Here is a 22,284-nt window from a genome sequence, read left to right as displayed (position 1 = left end):
TTCTGTGAATTCAAATAGCATTATCATAGTGTCTGTCCATGTTTGACTCTTTGCAGAACAGAAGGGAATGTGAGCCCAACAAATAGTAAAGTCACTATAGTAATGAGGAAGTTCCAGCTGCATGTTCAAATGGATCGACTGACTTTTGCCTGACAAGGTTTACGTGTATCTCATCCATTTCCTCCACTGAAAACTGTATGAATTCTGTATTGGAAATTTTTGTATGAATTGAATTTTAGGTAGGGTAGTATTTCTAAACATAAGATCTGTTGATGTAATGTGCCACTTGAAAAAGGCAGAAACAAAACCTGATTTTAAAACAGACCTCAGGTGTGCTCTATTTTTGACTTTTGTAATTGGCAAAACTTGTAATGGGTTGCTATTGTGGCCGGCCATTGCTCCAACAGTTTATATTAATCTTTTTTTTTTTTTCCAGTGCAAGTAAAGCGCTTTCCAGTGCAGGTCTGCGCTTATATTCATCTCAAATTGAATTCCTTGAGCTTCTCTTAAGTTTATAAATAACAATAATATCTGATGTTACTTAGGTTATGACTACCTGAGGATCTAAAAACAATTTGTGAATCTAAGTTCATACTCTTTTGTTGGTAGATCCTGTGTAAGATAATGTGCAAGGGAGAAAATAATAAGGAATGATTTAGATGGAAAATGGAGACAGTGGAGAGCAGCAAAGGATCTATCTGTCTGCCTACCTATCTACCCATCCACTGATCCATCTGTCCATCTGTGCATGTATCTCAGACAGCGATCTCTTCCATAGTTGACTACATCTGAGGTTGAAATGTCCACCATGTTTACAAGTGGAGATTACAAGTGAAGTTTTCTTTTTGAAAACCATAGCTCACAGAAAGCAAGCCCTTTTTTCATGCACTAGGCTTTCAAACATTTCACAGAATCCCTGGATATTTCAGCAATAACTGTAACAACAATAATTGCAGGACACAATTCTATAAAGATCTCGAAGCTGAAAAGCACCAAGCACGTATCTGCTGCACTTTTATTTTTATTGTTATAACCTCTAGGGATCAGAGGTGTTGTGATTCATGCTGTTATTAGTCTTGCATCTTTACCTTCTGCATGCTCAATTCTCACCAGCTTGGGCATCAATTTTAATACCTTTAATTGCTGCTGTAATCGGACTGCTAAATGGTAGTTTACAAAAAGAGAGAGGCAATATGTACACTGGGAGGTGAACTTAATCTTCTACATCTGTCAAAGATGGGTATATTTAGTGCTAAACAGTTTATAAGAGCCCTGCTTCGGAGGACAAATGGTACCAGTTTGCTTGAGGAAATACAGCGCAATAAGGAATGGCATTGTATAAACAGGCCACGAGCTGGCATCACTTTCTTGTATGACTTCATCATCCTTTTTCCCTCTCCACCTCTATTGATATTTAGGTTTTGATTGCAGATATAGCACACGGTATTTCCCTAGTAGTTTCAGATGTATCATTTAATTTTTTGCAATTTATACTACAGCAATTTTCCTTTTATAGCGTAGGAGTAATTTTTAACTTACTAATAACAAATCTCTACTTCTTTGAATAGGACTTTGATCTATCTAATACATCCAGGAAGATCTTTTTATTATTCTGTCATTTAAGGATGTTATCAAAGTAGTAAGTAAGGCACAAATGCAGAATGAGTATTATCAAGCACTGTATGCAGAGCAGACTCCTGCTACTGCACTTTGTTTATTTCTTTTGCTGTTTTGTGATGCATATTGCTTGGCTTCTTGAAAAACTGAAGGCATCCATTTGAGAAGAGGAGCTTGTAAGTCAGCTTTATGTTGCAATTATAATGTTGTGGACTAATCTTCTGCTGGAAATCAAAAGGAATTTAAATGGGTTTCATAGCCTTCTGATAAAATTAACTGGAAAGATTTTTACAGTTGTGGACAATAAGCAAATCTGGTTTAGCTCTATGTCATAGAACATTCTGAAATACTAACCGCTTACAGATCTCACTTACACAAATTAAAACCAAAGTTATTGTTTTTTAATACATCTAATCACAGTGGATTTGCATTGGAATGTCCCTGTACAAGCACAGAACCAGCTGAGTGCAAGTGAGAACATACTGGAAGCCTTTAAATTGCATTATGCTATCAAGTTCTCACATCTTAATTTTCATTAGTACAAAAAGCCCTAAACTATCAACAAAAAGAATAAAATGCCACCATAGAGAAGCTAAGCTGACACAACAAAGGGAACAACAGATTAAGATATTTAAGAACGCTGTGGAAGCAAACTGGTTTCTACTGGTAATGAATCCTCAGCACACAGGCGCCAGCAGCCTGGGTACCTCACTGTGACTTGTCCAGGTGAGGCAGTGAAACCATGAAAACAACAAAAATCTTCCCATGGACATTATGCAAGCAACCCCTCCAAAATTCTGGAAGTGCGATAGAAGGGATGCTGCAGGGTGCAAACCTCAGATATAGCTGCTACTCATTCCAAGAGCACGTTTAAAATGTATCTTAAGTGAAAGAAAGCCAAATGAGATTGCTGTGTGGTTAGCCCATTGGCAGTCATATCTGCTGTGTTACTGTATGACGAGGGAAACAGCTCACAGCGAGACATCCTCCAAAAGCAGTTTGTGGGAAAAGGAGAATTGTGCTGTGTGAATACGCGAGGAGTAGGGAAGAAGAAAGGATTATATTTTACTGTTGTCACAAGGTAGGCTGATAGGAGACTTAGAGAAAAATGTAAGGTCTCTTTGAAGATTAATTGGTAGAGCTGTTATGAAAGCCCTTAAGGAAAAGTTGGTCCTTAAGCTCAAGCTACACTTCGTCTAGTCCACAGCGGGCCATAAGCACTGAGATGAGTGTAAGCAGAACTCTAGAGGATGCTGTTACTTCTCGATGCATTGCCTTCAGCATGGAATTCCTCTCTTGAGGCATTTATTTCACTTCAATACATGCAGTAGTTTACACTGGAGCAGATAGTCCAGTTTACACCAGGTAGGCTTGCTTTATGCATGGTGTTTTTCCATTGCGTAAACTTTTGTACTAGCTCCTGCTTCCAGAAACTTGATAGCACATAGTCCCCCAGAAGATTATGTCTGTAAGGTCTCTATGGAGAAAAATGTCAGCTGTTTGCTGTAATTGCTTGGCGTGTTCTTGCCAAACATGGCTTTGTATGGAGCAGATACATGGAATCTGGAAAACTGAGAATTCAGACATGCAGGCGAACTAGACAAACCACAGAGCAATTAGGACTTGGGAGCCAATTAAAGCTTACTGTAATTTTTTGAAATCTCTGTTGGTTTTACTAATGGAAGAAAATAAGAAACTTTTCAAAATTTAAACCTAGACAGACAGAAGTGGGAATACAGTGTGATTTAATTTGTGTGTTGTCATATTTTCATTATGAAGAATGATACAGAACAGGGAGCATTGCGGAGCACAGTACTCCCACTTCCATGATTCTTTTATGTTCACTACAGACTTGGCAACAAGATACTGAAATTGCAGGCTTGAACTCTTAAATATCTTGTAGACTTTAGTAAAAGTTTTGCTTATGCACATACAAATAATCAATTTTACTTTCCACAGCATGTCTGCCAATGTACGTTTTTAATTTTTATTTTTATTTTGTGAGATAAGGGAAGAAAATTTGTTACTCTGAAGCTATCTCAAAATGCCTTAGAGAAATGAAGTCCTCCAGTGCTTTGCTCTGTAAAAAAGTTTTTAACGAGTGACTTAGCCTACAGTGTAAATGTAAAAAGAAATAAAAAAATTGCAAAAGCAATATGACTGCATCACAAAGAAGTAATCTATTAATTTTTGTTGTTAATCTAGGTGCCTTGCAAGATCTTGGCCATTCTCCTTCATTTTTTCTTCCTGAGTGCTTTTGCATGGATGCTGGTGGAAGGATTTCACCTCTACAGTATGGTGATCAAAGTTTTTGGGTCAGAAGAGAGCAAGCACTTATATTATTATGGAATTGGATGGGGTAAGCATTTATTCGTTGTGGAACAAGATTATATTCAGAAGCATATGTAAAAAAGTGATCCTATAAAAAAGTGATCCAACAGTTCATTTTTTGATTCTTTACTTTTATTTGAAACGTTTACTGCATTTGACTTTTGCAAACTCGTAGGACCTGGAATAATGTGAAGACCAGTCTTGAAATTACAAACTCAGACACATGATTTTTGTCTAAGCAGAAGCTCAGGTCTATGTATACATATATGAAAGTTTGCAGAGACTGTTAATGACAAGTTGGAACGTGAGGCATGAGTTGACAGAAGCTGGGAACAAGGAACTCCACACTGACTACCATTGATCTGCTAATATCTATTGAGGCTCCTGAGAGATATTACTTCTGTAAAATGAATTTAACTGTAATCAGAGAGACAGGATACCAAATATGCAGAGTTGATTGAAGTTCCTGTGTATTATCCTTAGTCCCAAGGGTGCTAAAATTACCTTAAAACCTGCAGTTGTAATTCAATAGAGCAATTTGAGGAGGGTGATAATATTCTACTTTTAAAGCTATCCTGAGACAATCTGGGGAAAAAAAAATGCTTTATTTCCCTGGTGGCTGGGTGTAACACACAGAGGTTATTGTAACAAAACTTTTCCCAACCAGCCATCTGTAGGATGCTGATGATAATGGCTGTGATACTGGAGATTTTGCTGCAGCACTTTGACCTTAACCTGTTTTCCAATCCCTGACAATTTCTTTTCTTTTGAAGAATAGAGAATTTTGTTCTAAGCTGTCAAAAGATCTAAGCTTCCTTATTTGCTGTCCCAGATTTATCCACAGATAGATACGGTATAATACAGCTAAAGGAAACCATACAAAATTAACTTCTTCAAAACAGATGGGAGAATATACTTTTCCCCATTGAGTAAATTAGATCTTTTAAGTATTAGAAAGGAATATGCTTCATTTGTGTCCATTTAATTTATTGTTAGTCCTTCAGAAACATAAAGCAAATGGTTTAGATGTGAAGTTTGATGCTGAAGAAGAGGAGGGAAACTGGTAATCTATCTCATGTTCATTTTAGGCTCTGTGCTTGAGACTGTATTCGGGCTGAATTTAGGGAGAATTCTATCTGAGCAAAGATGGTGCTTTTGGGCTTCCTGTGCCCAGCTGCTCAGAGTTTATGCTCACACTGCAGGCTGTATTTTGATTCTGAGTTTGGGAGGCAGCTTTAAATTAGCAGGCCTGGGGACCTGGACAACTCAAGCTACAGCAGCACAGGGAGGTGTGTGGAATTATTTGTCCCGTTTAAAGGTGACATTGTATTGTGCTGGGACTACAGAGACACAGATGACACCACTGCCATAGATCATCTGCCAGAAACGTGGACTAGAACATTTTCATCTGATCCTGTGCTCTGGAATGCACGGTCTATTGCATCATAAATATAGCAATTCTGGGCAGAATTGGTGAGCATATTTGTAGCATCTGTTAACTGAGAAAACTTTCAGATACAGTCAAGAACCATAACCGTAATTCTCTCATGGATGGTAACCAGTGCCAGCACAACATCAACATCTCCTATTATGGGGGTAGGCTACACGGCTCTTACACAATTATTTCTGACAGAAGATTAAGCAAACACATTTACTTTTGTGTATAATACATAATCCATATGAATTCTTCAGTCCAGAATAAATCTTACTATCCTCCTAGGCTAAATATAGTTTTATTTCAACTTCTATGGAATTATTGAAAGATTGTTTCTTAATGCAAAGGGTCTCATTTCACTGTAAAAAAACCTTGATGCTGCATACGTTAGTATTTAATACCCTGTCAATGCAAAGAAAAAGCAACCACTGCACTTTAGGCTGCAGAACGTTTTACTACCCCTGTCTTAACAGGTCTTTTTATGCAGATGACTGCCCTGTGTTTCATCTGCGTAAGTTTTATTATCTTCTAAAAGAACTTTGTATTTAATTTTCCTCTTCACTGCCATTTAAAATTGATGTCACAGTAAATCCTTTGAATATCTGGCCTTTGGAAAAAAAAAATTGCAAACAGAAAGTGTAGAGGAGAGTTAGACACACATATTTTTGCTTCTGTGATGTGTAGGCAGAGCTTGCTTGTTGAAGTAAGGCAGCATCAGAAGATAAACAGTGCCAACCAATAGTGTCTGTGGTCAGGGATATGAAGGCATAGTCCAGGGACTTTTAGTCCAGGTAGTCCACATAGCCATGGCAGAGCAATTGTCAGCAGACGGGCTTAAGTCAGTGCATAATTGCTATGTTGAATATGATTGCTCTTGGTTTTGTTCAAATACGTATGGGATTCTCCTTTCTTAAGCAGACAGATGTAAATTAAAATTTTGCCTTCCCTTAGTTTTTACACAAATATGCTTTTGAGGAATGAATCCGTATTTGGACAAGCATGGGAGAACAGGAGCAAGTTCCAAAGTTGTTGAAATCCTCCCAATGAATTTCAAAGTGGAAGACCAAACAGTGACTGTGGGTGCTGCATCTTCCCCATTTCTAACTAACAAGGTGATTGTAGACACAGTCGTTAAAGAACAAAGATACTATTTCAAAGAATAACTGTTCTACAACTACAAGAAAGTTTTGCAGAATTTTGTGAAGATGATTAACAAGATTATGAGAACACTCAATACATTTAAGCAGAAATTGCTTGTCAGAAAATTTTGTTAAAAGCTCATGCAGAAACCCTGAAGAATTTAAAAGAAAATTGAAACCTCAAGCTATCATGTATAATACTCTGTCTGGGACATGGTTATTAAATTCCACAAGATGACAGAAACCTAAACCTTCACATTTTATTAAATCATATAGGGGTTAACAGACAATCATTTAATATTTAAAGGGATGAGGTTTCCCTATATTCAGAACCGTTGGCAAAAAGGCCCTCATTCCCTTTCCAGCTCCCTGCCTGGAAATTGTGTTAAGTGGCACAAGAGGACAGTGCTGAGGCCAGCAGCACACAGCCATCCCTGGCAGCAGGGCCATATTCATCTGCCTCTGGATAATCTCTGCATAATCCCATCAAGCACTCTTCCACCACGCAGGATGCTGCATACTGGAGCTGTGAAAACCTATCTGGAAGCATCATCTACTTTAAGCTCAGAAATCTTGCAGGGCTATTATATATTTATATTAAAATAAATCTTGGTCTGGCACCTGAGTGGGATCCTAGTTTGCTTTGCTCTATTCATAATTGTTTCTCAGTGCTGAGCCAGTGTTCTAGGCCAATAAGGGTCACTGTTTCTGTCTTCTCACCTGCTAGTCCAGTATACCTGTAAGAAACTCATTTGTTTCTCAATTCTCGAGCAAGGTGAGCTTTCTTGGGGGAAGGTGGTAAAAATAAACTTGGTATTGCTTCACAGAATATCACTGTTCAAATAGTGAGAGACAGAAATCATACTAAGAAAACCAACTGAGCTGAAAAAGCTCTACGATTCTCAGTGAAATTAGCACTAATTCAGTTTACTTGTTAAATTAGTGCTTTACTGAAAAGTCATTTTGTTTGTCCAACATTAATTGATTAAAATATATTGCATTCAACAGCTGCAGAAGGAGTCAGACCTAATTCTAAAATTGCTCTGAGTTGCTCTGTTGTCCAAGCAAAGTTTGGCTGAATTTGCAGGGTTTACTGGAACTATCATGACCTCTGCCTTTTCACAGGCTGCCCGTTGGTGATTTGTGTAATTTCTGCAACATCGTCCTTAGACAGCTATGGAGAAAGTGACAAGTGAGTATGGAAATATCTCCACGTCAGGTACAAGACGGATAAAAAATCTGCAGGGGAGAAAAACTCATAGGTCTGTGAGCAGGGCGGCAGCTCTGCACCATTCTGGATGTGCAGGAGGATGGGTGCAGGTCACTGCCTCTGACAGTGGGCACCCAGTGGGAGCACTCTGCTCACTCACATACACAATAAAGCTGAAGCGTTTCTGACAAGATGAAAATAAACTTCAGTTAAAGATATTCAACTTTTTGAAAAAAACTGCAGTTGAGCATCCACAGCTTTAGAATTGATATTTAAAAAATATCTAAAAAAATATCCAAAATCTAAGCTCTTCCAATCTAAGTTGGAAAAAGTAAAGCAAAATTATCTGAGAAAATACCACAGGATTCAATCCTGCCATTATGTAAGTGAAAGTTTTGGAGCAGGTTGTTTGTTGTGTGTGGTTAAGTGGCTTACATCTCCTGTGCTGTAAGAAAAATGTATGACTGTGTTTTCCCACCTCCTGTCCATTCCCAGCTGGGCAAGGCAGAAAAGGCTTAGGTTTGTCACTACAAAGGCAGTGCTTTCAGCACTGGAAGCAGTGAGTGCAGGAACAACAAATAACAAATAAAACCTTTCCCTTCTTCCCATCTTTCTCCCCCTAATGCTATTTGGAGCCCTGCTGAGGCAGGTAGCTGTCCCTGACTCTTTGGAAGGTGCAAATCTAAATGAGATTTTGACTCAGGATTTGAGGGGAAGAGGAGCTTCCTATTGACACTCTTGCTTTTAAAATTCATCAGTGTTTTTAAACTTACTTTTAGTCTCTTTTTAAATCAAGAACATTACTTATTAAATGTTTGTGTGTTTCATCTAAAATCATTCTATTTTTCTCTGCAGCTGCTGGCTTTCCCTAGAGAACGGAGCAATCTGGGCTTTTGTGGCACCAGCGTTGTTTGTAATTCTGGTAGGTAAACAACTGGCTGCTGGTTTCATACTGGATGTCTGTCAGGCACAGAACAGAACACAGCTGGAGGGTGTTTGAAGCTGTTGCTTCAAACTCACTTTTCTGGGTGAAAGTTGAATGCCCGCAGTGAAGATGATGTTCAGGAGGGCTTGCAAGCAGTCAGCAGCTGGCAGAAATGCAATAAACCAACAGCCTGAGCTGTCAGCTCTCTGGGGAAGATAACAAGTGGCCTCCACATCTGCCTTCTTACAGTGATAATATCTTTGTGCTCTTCTGCATGGGGATTTTGATGTTGGTTGTGGCAGTTTGTTGGGCCGACTGAGACAGGGCTCAGACAGGTTGGCTACCAGGACACCTTTCAGCTGCAGTGAACACCATCTTTCCAGAGGAGCATGCAGTACTGGGACATGGATGCCCTACATCAGTTTAATTATATCTACACATTAAATTACAGTGCACTGTGACTCAATCATGATGATTGCTTAAGGAGTCAGGGATCTGTAGGGATTAAGTGGGAGATTTCTCCTCCTACAGCACTGTTTCCTTTAAAGTTACTGATCACATTGTCTACGATTTTTGCTGCAAGTTATAATGTAAGAGTGAGAACATGAACATGGAATAGATCCACTGATCTGAGAAATCAGGATGCCTTCAGAGCTTTGCAAGATTTGAAAGGTATGACCCCAAATCTAGTCCAGCATGTTGTGGCACTGAAAGAGGGTCAGATAAAATAAGATCCTGACTACTTGCATGGATGAGCATCAATTGGAGCCAGTGTCTCTGCCCTGTACTTCCCCAAGAAAGCCAGGATTTCTGCAGAAAGCACAGACACATCCCCAGATTTCTCTGCACAGAGAAACCCCTCAGGTCCTGCTGACAGAAATCCAGCCAAAGTAAGGCTGGAGAGCTATAGATATAGTAGTGCAGTGAGTGCTAGTGTTTGCCATTGCACATCTCTGTAACTGTCTGGAAAGCAGGAGGTGGCCCTTTGGTTGACCAGTACCATCACAGGTAATTTTATACTGCACCTATGTTGACATTCTAACATTTGCCATGGAGACAACAATACCAGCAGCTCTTAGCCCAGTGTCTTCCACTCGAGATAGAGGCTCTGAAAAACGAGGCTGTATAAACATATGTAAAAAACACTGGAAACAGTTGCTATGTCGATGTGGCAGAAATTGCCTCATGTTAGCGTTTTAATGAAATGATTAATGGCAACAGTGGAAAATCCCTGTGCAGAATTTCTTTTACCTAAGGGAAAGCATAAGCATGTAAATAAGAAATGTTGATCACAGGATTAGAATTGGCTAAACGGCTCTGAACTGTGTTCTGACAAGGTTATTGTCGTGTTCACCAGTACCTTTGACCTTCTGTATGTGAGTTTATGTTCAAAGATGTGTGGATATTGATGACTGGAGAGCAATTAAAATAATGTATATCTCCTCTCACATTAGCATTTGCTTTCTGGACGTTGTTCAGCAGCAAAGGAGGAAATGACATGCAACTTGTAAAATCAAATCTTTCCCAGCTGCTGTCCAAAGATGATATTAATCAAAACACGCTAGATAGTGAAGCACTTACTCACCTGAGTGAGCACAGCCTTCAATAATTTGCATTCATAGCTGCTTGCCAATGAACGTAAGGGCTTAACTATCTGGCTATCACTTATGATATATAATATTTATGCAGCTCAAGTTATATTCTTGTAGGAATGCAAATGTTTTGCAAAGGAGAAAGAATGAGCTCACAAGGTTGATTCACGTAGAGCAATTTGTTAAATAGTCTAAACCCAGTCTCTCTGTGCAAAATAGCAGCAAGCTGGCTGACAAATTATTCTCTCTGGGCATTGAATATGCTAGATGAAAAATACGTTAGTGCCTATAGGGAAATAATAAGGCTAAACACTATTTTGTGTGTGCATGTGTGCCTCTGCTCTTTAAAGAGAAAATTAGCCACTAGTTGTGTGAATTAGTGTTTAGCTCTGAAAATACGCCTCAAAAAGCCGTTTTTGACGACTTTCATCCACAATTTATCTCTGCCAAGAAAAAGGATTATGCTGTGAAGAAAACAGGGGGCCTGCCCCTTTCAGCTCCCGCTCGCTAGAGAATAGGCAGACCCAGTCTGCTTTTGTCCTGCTGCAGCCTCGCAGTCAATACAGACAGCATGGAGCCTTAAAACAGAATGATGTGGTAGGAGTGTGACTGGGAAAAATATACTCACACATACTTTTCTGGGGAGTAATTTGCAGATCCTCCCAGCCCTAAATGGATTCCCATACCCAAAGTTGAGGAATATGAGGAAAGAAATTGTGCCTTCCATGTGTAGGTCCTTGGAATTCTACCTGCACCTTAAGGTTTAAGGATCCACTTCAGATCCCCCTGGTCCCCAACCACAACACCAAAACTCAATAGCATCCTTGTAAGGCAACTTCCCACAAAAACTGTTGCAATTAATTTGAAAGCCAGCCTAACCTCAGCCAGTGTTGAATGCCTGGGAAAATATGACTTCAAAGCCAAAAAACAACAACAACAAAACAAACAAACAAAACTTGATGAAGCACCTGAATTTTTGGAACAAGACAGTAAGAGCTTCTGGCAGAAGGCTTTGTTTGTTATCAACCATCTGCTACCTTGGTGTGTTTCCATAGATATGGCAGAATTAAGGAAATTCTACTGAAAGCATCTGTGTATGCAGAGCAGTGGGTGTGCTACAGTGAACAACCCAATCTCCCCCCAGCGATGGATTGTTTCTTGTAGTTCCTTCTATTCTTTTCTCTGTAAGCAGTTACTTGCCCAATGACTTTTCACAAGTCTTTCTAATAAACAGCATTTTTATGGACTTACATGATTTTCAATAGCATACTGCTAGCATAATTCTGTGCTGTAGGGATGTTAGTTTTGTAACCAGTGTCTTCAGATAGGACACCATGAAACTTGAATCTCAGGCTGAGACTGCCACTGCTGGCTTCAACTAGTGCTTGTTTATGAGTGTTAAGCATCTTGAAGGAGATTTCCTCCTTTTACACCTGCTGCTTATACATGCTTTAGTAAGCTCTGTTAGCCTCATGGTCTTCCTTTATTCATTCTTTTATGTACCAGTGCAGAATTAAGCTCATTTTTGTATGTTGAATTGGATCTCACTCTGCAGATGGGCCCAACTGATTTAAAAGTGGCAATTTATGCCCTTTATTAGACACCATTTGTCAGGGGAAAAAGTGGCAGAACTGGAGTGATGATGTTTAAAGGTGCTGAAACAGTAGGATTTCTTCAATTATTGAAATCAAGTACGTACTTAAGTGCTGTGGTGAAACAGAGCACAAACAAACAGATCACAGCAGCAAAGCTACTCTTTTTCTTACTAGCACTCAGTTATAAGTCAGTTTAATATTTTAAAATTGGATTTAGTCATTATTTTAGAATTAAATTTCCTCTCAGTTAACCAACAGAAAAACAGGAAATGATTTTTAGAACAATGAGACAAATTGTAAGAAATTAAAACTGAAAGTTATGTACAAGAAATCTAAAACAACTCAAAGTAGTCTCTTTGGCCTGTATTTGGTCTGGGACATCGGACCAGCATTGGTAGGTGTCATATGAGGCTTTCCAAAATTATTCCCCCAGTTTTGAACATCTCTGTGTATGGAAATGCATCGCACTCTCTGATTTCTCTGATGTGATCTGGCAGTGGGGTGCAATTCCAACAGCTTGCAGTGCTACTAATGATGCCATGGCAGAGATTAGAGTAACTTGTGCTGTCAGAGAATATGTTAAATCTCAGATCTGAAGAAACAATTATAATTCCCTGTAAATTCCCTGTACCATTGTCCAAAACTGAAGTGGAGCTTAAAATAGTTTATGGTTTCAGAGGAAAGCTGGTCAATAGATTTAATTAAGGCAACATGTTTAATCCATTTTTAAAAATTTTATTTCCTCTGTGCTGCCAAGCCTTTCCTTGGCCAGGATGTAACATACCACATCAGAAGGTTTTACTCATGGGATTTCTGCACTGCACTAAGGAAACAACAAAAATCTCATGAGACCTGGAAGGAATCTGAGTGAAAACCTTGAAAAAAAAGTGAGAGGAAGTACTGAAGGTACAATTCATCACTTCTGTCATCTCACTGCATTGTTTGCTGCATTCATTCTGCTCTTCCAGTGAGAACCTCAAGAAATCCCACTGGGACAGCTGAGAAAAGGCATCAGGTGTTAGAACTGCTGATAGTTTGGCTCACGAACTTTGTGTTTTTCCATGTCCAAAAATCTGACCCAAAGAACTGTTGGCAAGAAATATTCACATTGAGAGAGTTCTTTTTTTACTCATTTCACTCTCTGCTGATCTGACAATTTTCAGTCAGGTGAGGTTAGTCAGGTTGCCACCAGAGCGAGCCAGAGCTCCTGATGCCCCTGGGACTTTTCCATGGGCTCTGGTGGGCTCTGGATCAAGCCTGCCACAATGGGAAGTGGCAGCTCCTGCTGATTTCACAGAGTTGTGATTTCCTGAGGTCAGACCAGCTGCCTTGAAAGGAATCCTGTGAGTTAGGAAACGTGCTATTGTTATTAGCTGTACTTGAAAAGTAGAGCGTCGTCAGTTCCATGTTCTTGTGTACTTTTAAGGCAAAATAACTGCAACTGGCAGGCAGTCTGGCCTTTCAGAAGAATAAGAAATAGGAGCTTATGTACAGTTTTCTTATCTAAATGTTTGTTCTCCTACTTTGAACATTCTGATATATGCTAAAACATAAGGAGTGCTTCATCAACTGATCACTCTGCTATTAAGTTATTAGTTAAGCATTTATTTCAAATGCCAAAAAAATCCCTGGGAGGAACAATTCAGTGGCTGTATTTTGGTTTTGGTTTCTCATTTAAAGACAGTGGAAATAACTCCATGCTTTGCTTATCGAAACATTAACAAAAGAAGACATTCATAGCTAGCCTGTTTATTTTGACTGAGATTACTTTAATTTCTCAAAATATCTAAACAGAAATTTTGAAGTGGTTTAGGAAATTTAAACATAGAACTTTGGGACTTGAGTATAAGGGTTGGTTGTTAATTTTACAAGTACCTTATTTTTATCAGCAGCCAGATCACAGGGCTTTCTTCACATCTTGTAAATAATTAACGAAAGCACCCTGGAAGGGATATGATTACACTGACTGCACAAGAGGAGGAGCTCGAGGTCTTCTTAAATTTCAACTTTATACAAGCCAAAATGTAAAGGAAATTCATTTCCACTTTCATTTATTTTTACATAAGAAATTAAAATTAATCTGGAGATGCTCAGCTGTTTGTGCTTTAGCAAACCATCTTGTTTCTGTCCCATTGGAGACCATCTTGCTTGTGGTGTTTTGATAACCACTTCTTAAGGTTCCCGTCCAGTTTGAGTGAAAGTCTGCAAGAATCTGAGTATCCCTTTGTTGCTGCTTATAGCTCTTGTTGACTTTGGTGAGTTGTAGGAAACTCAGAATTTAAGGAATGAGGTTTCATCCTTTCATCTTGACTTCACTGGAATTTATTTTTTCAGTTTTTTTAAATACTTATGCACAATCTGCATATTTTAAAAACCGCTGTGTAGAAGGTAAAATCTAGGACAATTTGTCTAACAAGAATTAGGAATGGAAGTAAGGGCTGGGGTGATTGAGTTTGGCAGGAGTGCTGTTTGCAGTCACTGGAAAAAGGGTTCAGCAGTTGGACTTGAGTTGTCAATGAGACATCTGCAAGGAAATGTCAGACGAGGAGACTGATACTTTGGATAAAAGACCAAACAGGGCTGGTGAGAGATAATTTGCTTGGGAAGAAGTAAAGGATACAGAATTCCTGTGAAATTCCCATGAAGAGCTGCAGAGCATTGCTTGGTGGACATGAAGCAGAAAACTGGAGAGTTTGGAAGAAGAGAAAAAGAAGAGAAAGTGCAACTTGTTCATATTCATCATTTGCTGCTTCAGTCAACATGCATATTTAGCATATAAATGGGTTTCTCAGAAATGCTTGTTACTGCCTCAAAGTGATGCTAAAAATATTTTCAATATATGATTTAGTGGGAATAGGGAAAATGATCACAAGAGCATTCAATTTCACTTCTTATTAATCTCTGTAAAGCCGATTGAACAATGAATATACTTGTAATTGAAAAGCAGTTTTGTTCTACAGGGAATTCTATGGATGGGCTAAAAAGCCATGGCAGAAACGAACTACCACATCTATCCTTACATTTTACACTAGGTGATAATCTACCCTTAGAGACCTACAAGAAGTGGTCATGAAATTTGAAAAATGACACAAAAACAATTATCACCAAACTTAATCATTTTTAACTCACCCCCCTTGCTACCCAAATGAGAAAATTTATTTTAAAATGTATTATGATGGTTTAGTCTTAACTGAGCAGTCGTACTATAATGAATTATTTTTATATGTTAGTTTAAGAGAGCTTTGTGCTTTCCTTTTTCTTGAAGCTAATTATCAGCTTTGTAGCTGATGCCTAACTTTGGACAGAAAGAGGGGACGTGTCTTTCACCTTCACAGTCTCTCTCCTTTTCTTTTTTCTTTAGACCTAAGGTCTCTGCAAAACAAGACAGTCTTTGCCACATCTCCTTAAAATGATGAAGATTTCTTTCTTTCTTCACCTGTGACTCCAGAGCAAACTTCCCTTTGTTGCACCTTTTCAGTGTTAGGTGTTTCAAGAATTCCTAGGTTTCTGGTGGGAATTCTTTTCATCCCTGACATCAAAACATGTAGGGTTTTTGAAGAGCAGAGTTCAGGCTTAACATATTTTTCTCACTGCTCGTTTAAAATAATCTCATCCTTAAGCTGCAAGCAGACTTGGTAAGAAACAAGAATAATACATTGTGAAGTCTAGTGAGAAAAGTGCTTTCTGAAGCCAGTGCATATGAAAGGACAAAACCAAAGAGCACACAGACACAGACAGACTCCTGTTCACTGAAGTTCTTGTCTAATTTGTCACCTGGTGGTACGTTATCAGAGTATTTAATTGTAGAATAAGGATCCTGGACACTTTAGTTGTGAATCAGTGTGTCAATCTGGCCTCATCTGAAAGAAGAAAGCTGTTTCTGAAGAAAGAAAAAAACCACAAGCTGCCACAAGTACCCGCGTTGGGGAGAGGGAAATCCATTGACAAACGTCAAACTATACCAGTCCAAAACTGGAAATCTCTCTCTTTCACCAAATAAAAGCAGCAGGTAAAGCTCCTATTTTCTGTTGCATTTGCACAGTACACTCTTAGGGCACTCTGTACCTCTGACACAGTCAGTTCTTGATTTCCTGATCAAGTTTTGTTTCGTCTTCTTCAGGTCAATATTGGTATTCTCATTGCTGTTACAAGAGTTATCTCAAGAATCAGTGCAGACAACTATAAGGTCCACGGGGATGCCAATGCCTTCAAGTAAGTTTCTCATACTTGAATTCTGCTATAACAAGTTAGTAATCTCCCATGTCACAGCCTGGGGACATGTATAATGGTCTTCTCCTAGAACACCGATACCATTCCTTTTTAATAAAAAGCAAATAATGATAAAGGCAGCATATTATTTGCTTGAATGCAGCCAATTAACCTATATTTTATGAAAGCCAAATGCAGCTTGGTATGAAGCCTTTACTTTGGCATGAGCTAAGCTGTTTTTCTGCTTATTACAATCTCCAGCATTTGCTGATTCATTATTTTCCTTTTTTGTCAATGGAGACTTTCCTCTTACAGCTATTTTTAAAGTATGATTAATCTGTACTTGGGTATTGCAACTATTCCATTCTTTCAAAGGATAAACTTGTTTCTAGCCCCAGTTTAGCAAAATATTGAGGCATATGCTTATTTTTAATACTCTCTTGATACTGCAAAGCACAGAGACTTACACTGGATTTAAATGTGTTCTTAAACTCAATTGTGTCTTTATATCAAGGTGCTTTGAGCCCCCAGGGATTGTGACTTCTCTGAGTGTATCATCTTTTAAATACTGTGTTATTGAGGCTAGAGGGGAAATTTAAGGTAGATACATTGCTGCATCTGAGTACGTAAGGATAAATTCTGATGTCTAAAGCCTGTAGGATTATACGTGGTTAAGTAAGAGGACAACTTAATATATTGAATTTAAAGTAAGATGCTGAATGTTGCATTTTGAGTTTTACCTTCTAAAGACACTTTAGTTCAAATACAAAATAGGCTGTAATATCTCAAGCAGTTTATAACTTGGGTAGAGGAAGAATGTGTCGATGGTTTGTGCTTAATGTTTCTGAGTCACAGGCTGTTGTGTGATAAGGTGCGGCGCCACTGATCTGAATTAGTGTCATAAGGAATCATTTTTATGCTTGAGTTACTTACGTAATTTTTAAAATGCCATTAAGTTTACGATATTGGTGACAGATACCTGATAGATGTTAGTTTACTTATTGTAAACTTGTTTACTTACTGTACACTTACCCACAGGAGACGAAAAACAGTAAATAAGTCTACACAAAAATCTATACCATAATTAAGTTGTAGTAGAATGAAAAGACTGGGAATTAAAATAACTGTTTCAGATTTGGATGAGTCCCTGTTACCTTCAGAAATACAAAGGAAATATAGAACTTTGGAAAGCAAATAACTGTGTATTGTCAATGACAATTTGTATCCATTGTCAGAATTATGAAAGCAAGAGAACATCCACAAATAGGAGCTGCACAGATAGCTCTATGCACTTAGGTGTTTCCTTACTTGTATTACAATGAAGAGTCGATTCAATACACGCTGTACCCTGCACACCACTCTCTCTTTCTCTCCATCTCTCCCTAAATATATATACATATTCATATAAAGCTATGTATGGATAAATAAGAAAAATGTTTAAGGATAGTTGTTCTAGAAATAAGATGAAACGCATTTACACTTGACTAGCTTAAATATTAACAGCTATAGATCGTGAATGGTAGAGCTCTGTACTGAAAAAACGAAGTGTCTGTGCACCTTAAGATGATGTTCTTTGTGTCAAGTATTTTCAAAGTACAGTTTTAGGATTTGACCTAATAACTAACAAGAAGGTGTATGTGACAACAATCAGGAATAAGCTCTTCTTCATAAAAATAAATTGATTAAATAAGATATATCAAAAGGTAGACAGAACATACAGAATAGCTCTTATTCTATAGATACCATTACAGAAATGGGTCCTCAGAAACTTGAAAGGAGAAAAGCATAAATAGCTGTACAGACCTTAGAGATTGTTAACAACCTGATTCATCATAGCAGTGAGGCAGGCTGAATTAGAATTTCTTGTACAGCGGATGCCATGGAAAAAGTAACTGGTGTATCTGTTGGAAAAAAAAGAAAAGAAAAAGAAGGCCTTTGTAGCAATAGATTTATTTTCTTGTCATCAGTACTCCTTATACAGGTGAGAAGAGTTTGTGTCTGGTGTGAAATCATTCTGTCCATAGTACTGTTTTCCAAGAAGGAAGAGAACAAAACAAGAGCGGGCTCTGTTCTGACAGCTGGTTGGGAAATGTTTTTTTGTAGTGAAATGAAAATGCCTGCAACCACTGAAGAATCATAGATGTTGATTAGAGGCTGTTAACTAATGAGAGTGGATAAGCACAGCAAAATGAATCAGTGACAAAGAGCACAGAGATAACAGAAAAATGCAATAGCCCTCCAGTTCCTGTCAAGTTGCTGTCAGCAAGAACCACAAGGTGGTTTTTGAATCAACAAGTGCAATTGGCTTAGGGAGAAATCAGTGAAGATCACAAACTGCATTGTGCCTCACAAGCCTTAAACAAAGGGCCTGTCAGGCACCCATCTGGGTAGGGCCATTCATTTGACATTAGCTATGGGGGAAAATGGAATATGTTAGAAAGAATTTATAAAGCTTTTCTTGGAAACATCTAAATTAACATGGCATAACATGATTTTGGTCAGACAGGAAAGTACTTTGTCACGGTGTCTTAGTTCTTTGCTGTAGCAAAGTGTTTCATAGGGAGGAAGGGGGTTTTTGGGCTGCATTCACTGTTTTGTAAAGCAAAAGACAAAATAAAGAAAATGAGAACTGCTCAATCCAATAAACTTGAAAGGGAAAGAGATTTCAATGCATTCTTTTCAAGCTGGAATGAAATTTAAATGGAAAGCACAGTAAGAAACATTGAGTTTCTGTCTGCAACAATTTAGATGATACAGTGGGGGCTTAGAAGGTTACAAGTGGTAATGAACCAAAAGGCATTGCAAAACTGGCTAAAGAGCATCTGAAGTGCTGTGATAGGAGTGTTAAGAGAGGTGCTGGCTGTCTCTCCTTGGTAACTCAGGCCAATATTTACATCTGCTGTAGGCACCTAACAGACTTCACCCTTACAGCTGCTGCTGAGTCCAAACAAACAGCAGTTGCAGGCATTCAGGTTTGAAAACCTCAGCCTGCATGTTTACAGAGCTGGCCCATCATCAGGCTTGTCTCTCGCCAGGCTTTCTGGCCGAAGGAAGAGTTCTATCACATTGAAGAGCTCTGGCTTCCATTTCAGCTGGCAGCCCGGGTGGGAGAGCACCTCAAAGCAGAAACCTCTACTCACCTGCACTCCCTGATCACTGGAGAAATGTGTGTTTCTGCCCTGCAGTCCTTCTCGTCTGCTTGACACACTTGCCTTAAAGGTTCTGCTTTCTCCTCAGTGAATCTGAAGGAAGCCCAGGTTGCCTGGCTCCAACACAGATACCCCCTGAGCACCAACAAGTCCAGTGTCATAACTCACCCCTCGAGGGCATCAGGCCATGACTGAGCAGAGATTACTTTAGGAAATTGTCAGAACAAAGACGAAGTTATGAGCCATGATGATATCAATTAGAGAAGACATTTATTGTAAGAGAAGTGTTAGTGCTGGATTGTATTTAGTTTCCCTAAAGATTAAGTTACTTGGCAACGCAATTGGATATTATGAACAAAGACTTGTTTCTCTTGGCAACAGACATCAATAAACTGATGTAATTATTTAGAGTAATTGTTCCTGATTTTCTGTGTGGCAACAGGTCCTCTTAAACGCTGACTCGAATATGACCACAGAATTTGCATCAGGATGAGCCACTGCTCAGCTCTGAAGGCAGCTTCCATCAAACTTCATGTTTAAAAGCCAAAGCAGACAAGGAAAGCGTTAATTTATTTTTTTTATATATCATAAAATTAATTAATTCATAGTCCTCCCAGTTCACATTCCGCCCAGAATAAAGTGCTGGACATTATGTTGCTTGTCATAATGAAGATATCAGACAGAATTTTGCTGATCATTTCCCCCTATTTTTGGAGATACAGGCAGATGTAGATGTGTTTTTATGTTATTATTTTTTAAAAGAAAATAATAATAGCTCCAACATAAAATATAAATTGAAAAAGTATACAGGAGTAAAGTCTGTGATACATAATTAAAAAAAAACACAACACAATAAACTAAGGAAAAATTAATACAATTAATTAAACGGTGTATGATCAGAGATGCTAGTTAACACATAACGACTCCTGTGACAGTCTGGCAGGAGATATTTGGTCACTGTATAATTAGAATGTGTGTATGTGTGAGTGGTCGCTTATTTATCACCTGAAACTAATACTGCAAAACAGTTTGGTGGTGAAAGATGAGCAAGGAATTATTAAGAGATCCTATTTCTTACTTGAATTCACTGAATATTATGCTTTCTGTATTCTTTCTGAAGCATGCTGACCACAAACTTGTCTGAGCTTTTTCACTTAGATGCGATGGATTGTTTTTGAGCTTCTTGCCAGATGATGGACTATTGACTCTCAGTAAAGTAATGTCATGTAATAACTAATTTGGATGTTGCATTATGAGAATGTTTTGCAGTCAGGGAACAGACTTCCCACCAAAAGGTTAATTTGAATGTTTTACTATATAGAATACTGAATCAAATACAAATTTAAATGCATATGCACATTTGTTTGCATTATTCATTCTTCTTGACTGGACTTTCATTTAGGGAAATAATTAATTATATGTTTGTGTTTAAACATATAAGTAGTCTCTCTAAGCTAAATGCAATTAAATCAGATTAGTTTAATGGAATTGCTCACGTGCTCGAAGAAGCAAATGATTACTTTCTTGAGTTATGGACCATTTGAACACTGAGTTTTTTTAACTTATTCCTGCTGCATATAAAATCTTAATTCCTCTCTTAGTGTATGCATTTACTCTGGCTAGGAATAAACAGTTTTGTTTTTTTTAATTGCTGCTCTGCCCCTTCCAAGCCTCGGTGCTGTGTTTACTTGGGAATTTACTTCTCTGTTACAGTGAGAAAAGTCGTCTAACGTGACAGTGCTTTAAAAATGTGCACATTTGTAATAAAACGTGATATACTCCAAGAGGAGAACTCTTTCCTGATTAAGTCTGTCACAGGTAGGATGTTTGATTATTGGAGTTACCTGTCTCCTGGATTACAGGGGTTATAATGCAATTTTCATAGACCTTAAATCTGCAGTAAGTTTAATAGGGATTGTAGTAGAGGAAGAAGGCAAACACACCTCTGTTGCAGTAAAAGTAGTTTTAATCTAGAAATAAAGATATAATTCTTAACTGTATCTCTGCACTTCCACAGCTACTTCATTTTGCACTGTACTGACCAGAACAGAGAGAATTCCATCAACTTTTTCTTCAATCAATTGCCCAAGTCCAGCTCTTGTCATATACTATTTCATTGCTTGGTCTGAAATGGCCCAAAGAGTGGCAAAAGTTGATATAATTTCTCTATAAGGTGTACAGTTCAGAAGCCAGTGAACCTGACGTTATAGCTACTGTAATCATTCACAGAGAAAGCAATTACAACATAATTAGAAATATTTGCTTTTTACTCCATTTTTTGATCACTTTACTCTTTTCCTTCATCCCTCAAAACTTGATCTTCATTCAGTAAAATAGGAAACAGTCTCTTAGTTCTCCGCTGAGGGAAGGAGTTACGCTTTTTCTGTTTAGTTAAATTAATGACTGAATATTGGAATGAATGGCAATAGCAAGACAGGGCTTCAAGAAAAGTTCAACAGGGTAAGCAAGTCAAGCTGTTGTGTCAGCTCCTTCTGCACTTTCAAAGGTAGCATAAACCACCTTGGGCGTACTTGAAAACAGGGTACATAGCTTTACTGCAAGTCTATTCTTTCCTTTTGTTATCTGGGGGGAAATAAGCCGTACAGAAAAATTTTCCCTTTGACAGATCCAAATACATGAGGGCTGCCTGCCAGCAGCTCATGATGCTGCAGACATCTGTAGAGTTCAAACACGTAATTGACCGTTCTGAAGCACTTTGCAAAGCCATCTATTATATTCCGCAGCACACTGAATGTGCTGTGGCAAATTGCTCACCCTCTTAATCAGTGATCCTTTCCATGCCACAACTCCACATCACTATTTTACATTGTTTATAGAAATACTGCCTGCCTTTCAACCCAGTCACCTTTTGTCTCAAGTAACACTCTTCCAAGTCAGAGCTGCTTTTAATGTGAGGCTTTATTCTGCAAGGAACTGTGTATTAGTTGCACTTTTCTCTTGCAACTCAATGTCTGTTTCATGTCACTTGCAGTGCAAAGACTTCTCTTTCTAAGGATTATTTCCAGCTGTTCATTTTTGGAGAATGCACTTGTCAATCACGACACATAACCTGAAGCTCTCA

General features: G+C 38.4%; 1 protein-coding gene across 3 annotated transcripts in view; it reads left to right on the top strand.

Moving 5' to 3' along the window:
* The window catches only part of ADGRD1 (adhesion G protein-coupled receptor D1), a 127,638-nt gene that overhangs the window by 85,298 nt on the left and 20,056 nt on the right, over nt 1-22,284 (top strand). For all 3 annotated transcript variants that reach the window (XM_019620993.2, XM_010720036.3, XM_010720037.3), the window contains 4 exons: nt 3,823-3,976; nt 7,648-7,714; nt 8,588-8,654; nt 15,965-16,056. In XM_019620993.2, the coding sequence (XP_019476538.1) occupies nt 3,823-3,976; nt 7,648-7,714; nt 8,588-8,654; nt 15,965-16,056 (380 nt within the window). The remainder of the gene's footprint in view (nt 1-3,822; nt 3,977-7,647; nt 7,715-8,587; nt 8,655-15,964; nt 16,057-22,284) is intronic.

The sequence above is a fragment of the Meleagris gallopavo genome, chromosome 17 (genome assembly GCF_000146605.3).
Source record: "Meleagris gallopavo isolate NT-WF06-2002-E0010 breed Aviagen turkey brand Nicholas breeding stock chromosome 17, Turkey_5.1, whole genome shotgun sequence".
In the NCBI taxonomy this organism is placed as follows: Eukaryota; Metazoa; Chordata; class Aves; order Galliformes; family Phasianidae; genus Meleagris; species Meleagris gallopavo.
Note: the sequence above shows the minus strand (reverse complement) of the source record. Positions and strands in the feature narration are given on the sequence as shown.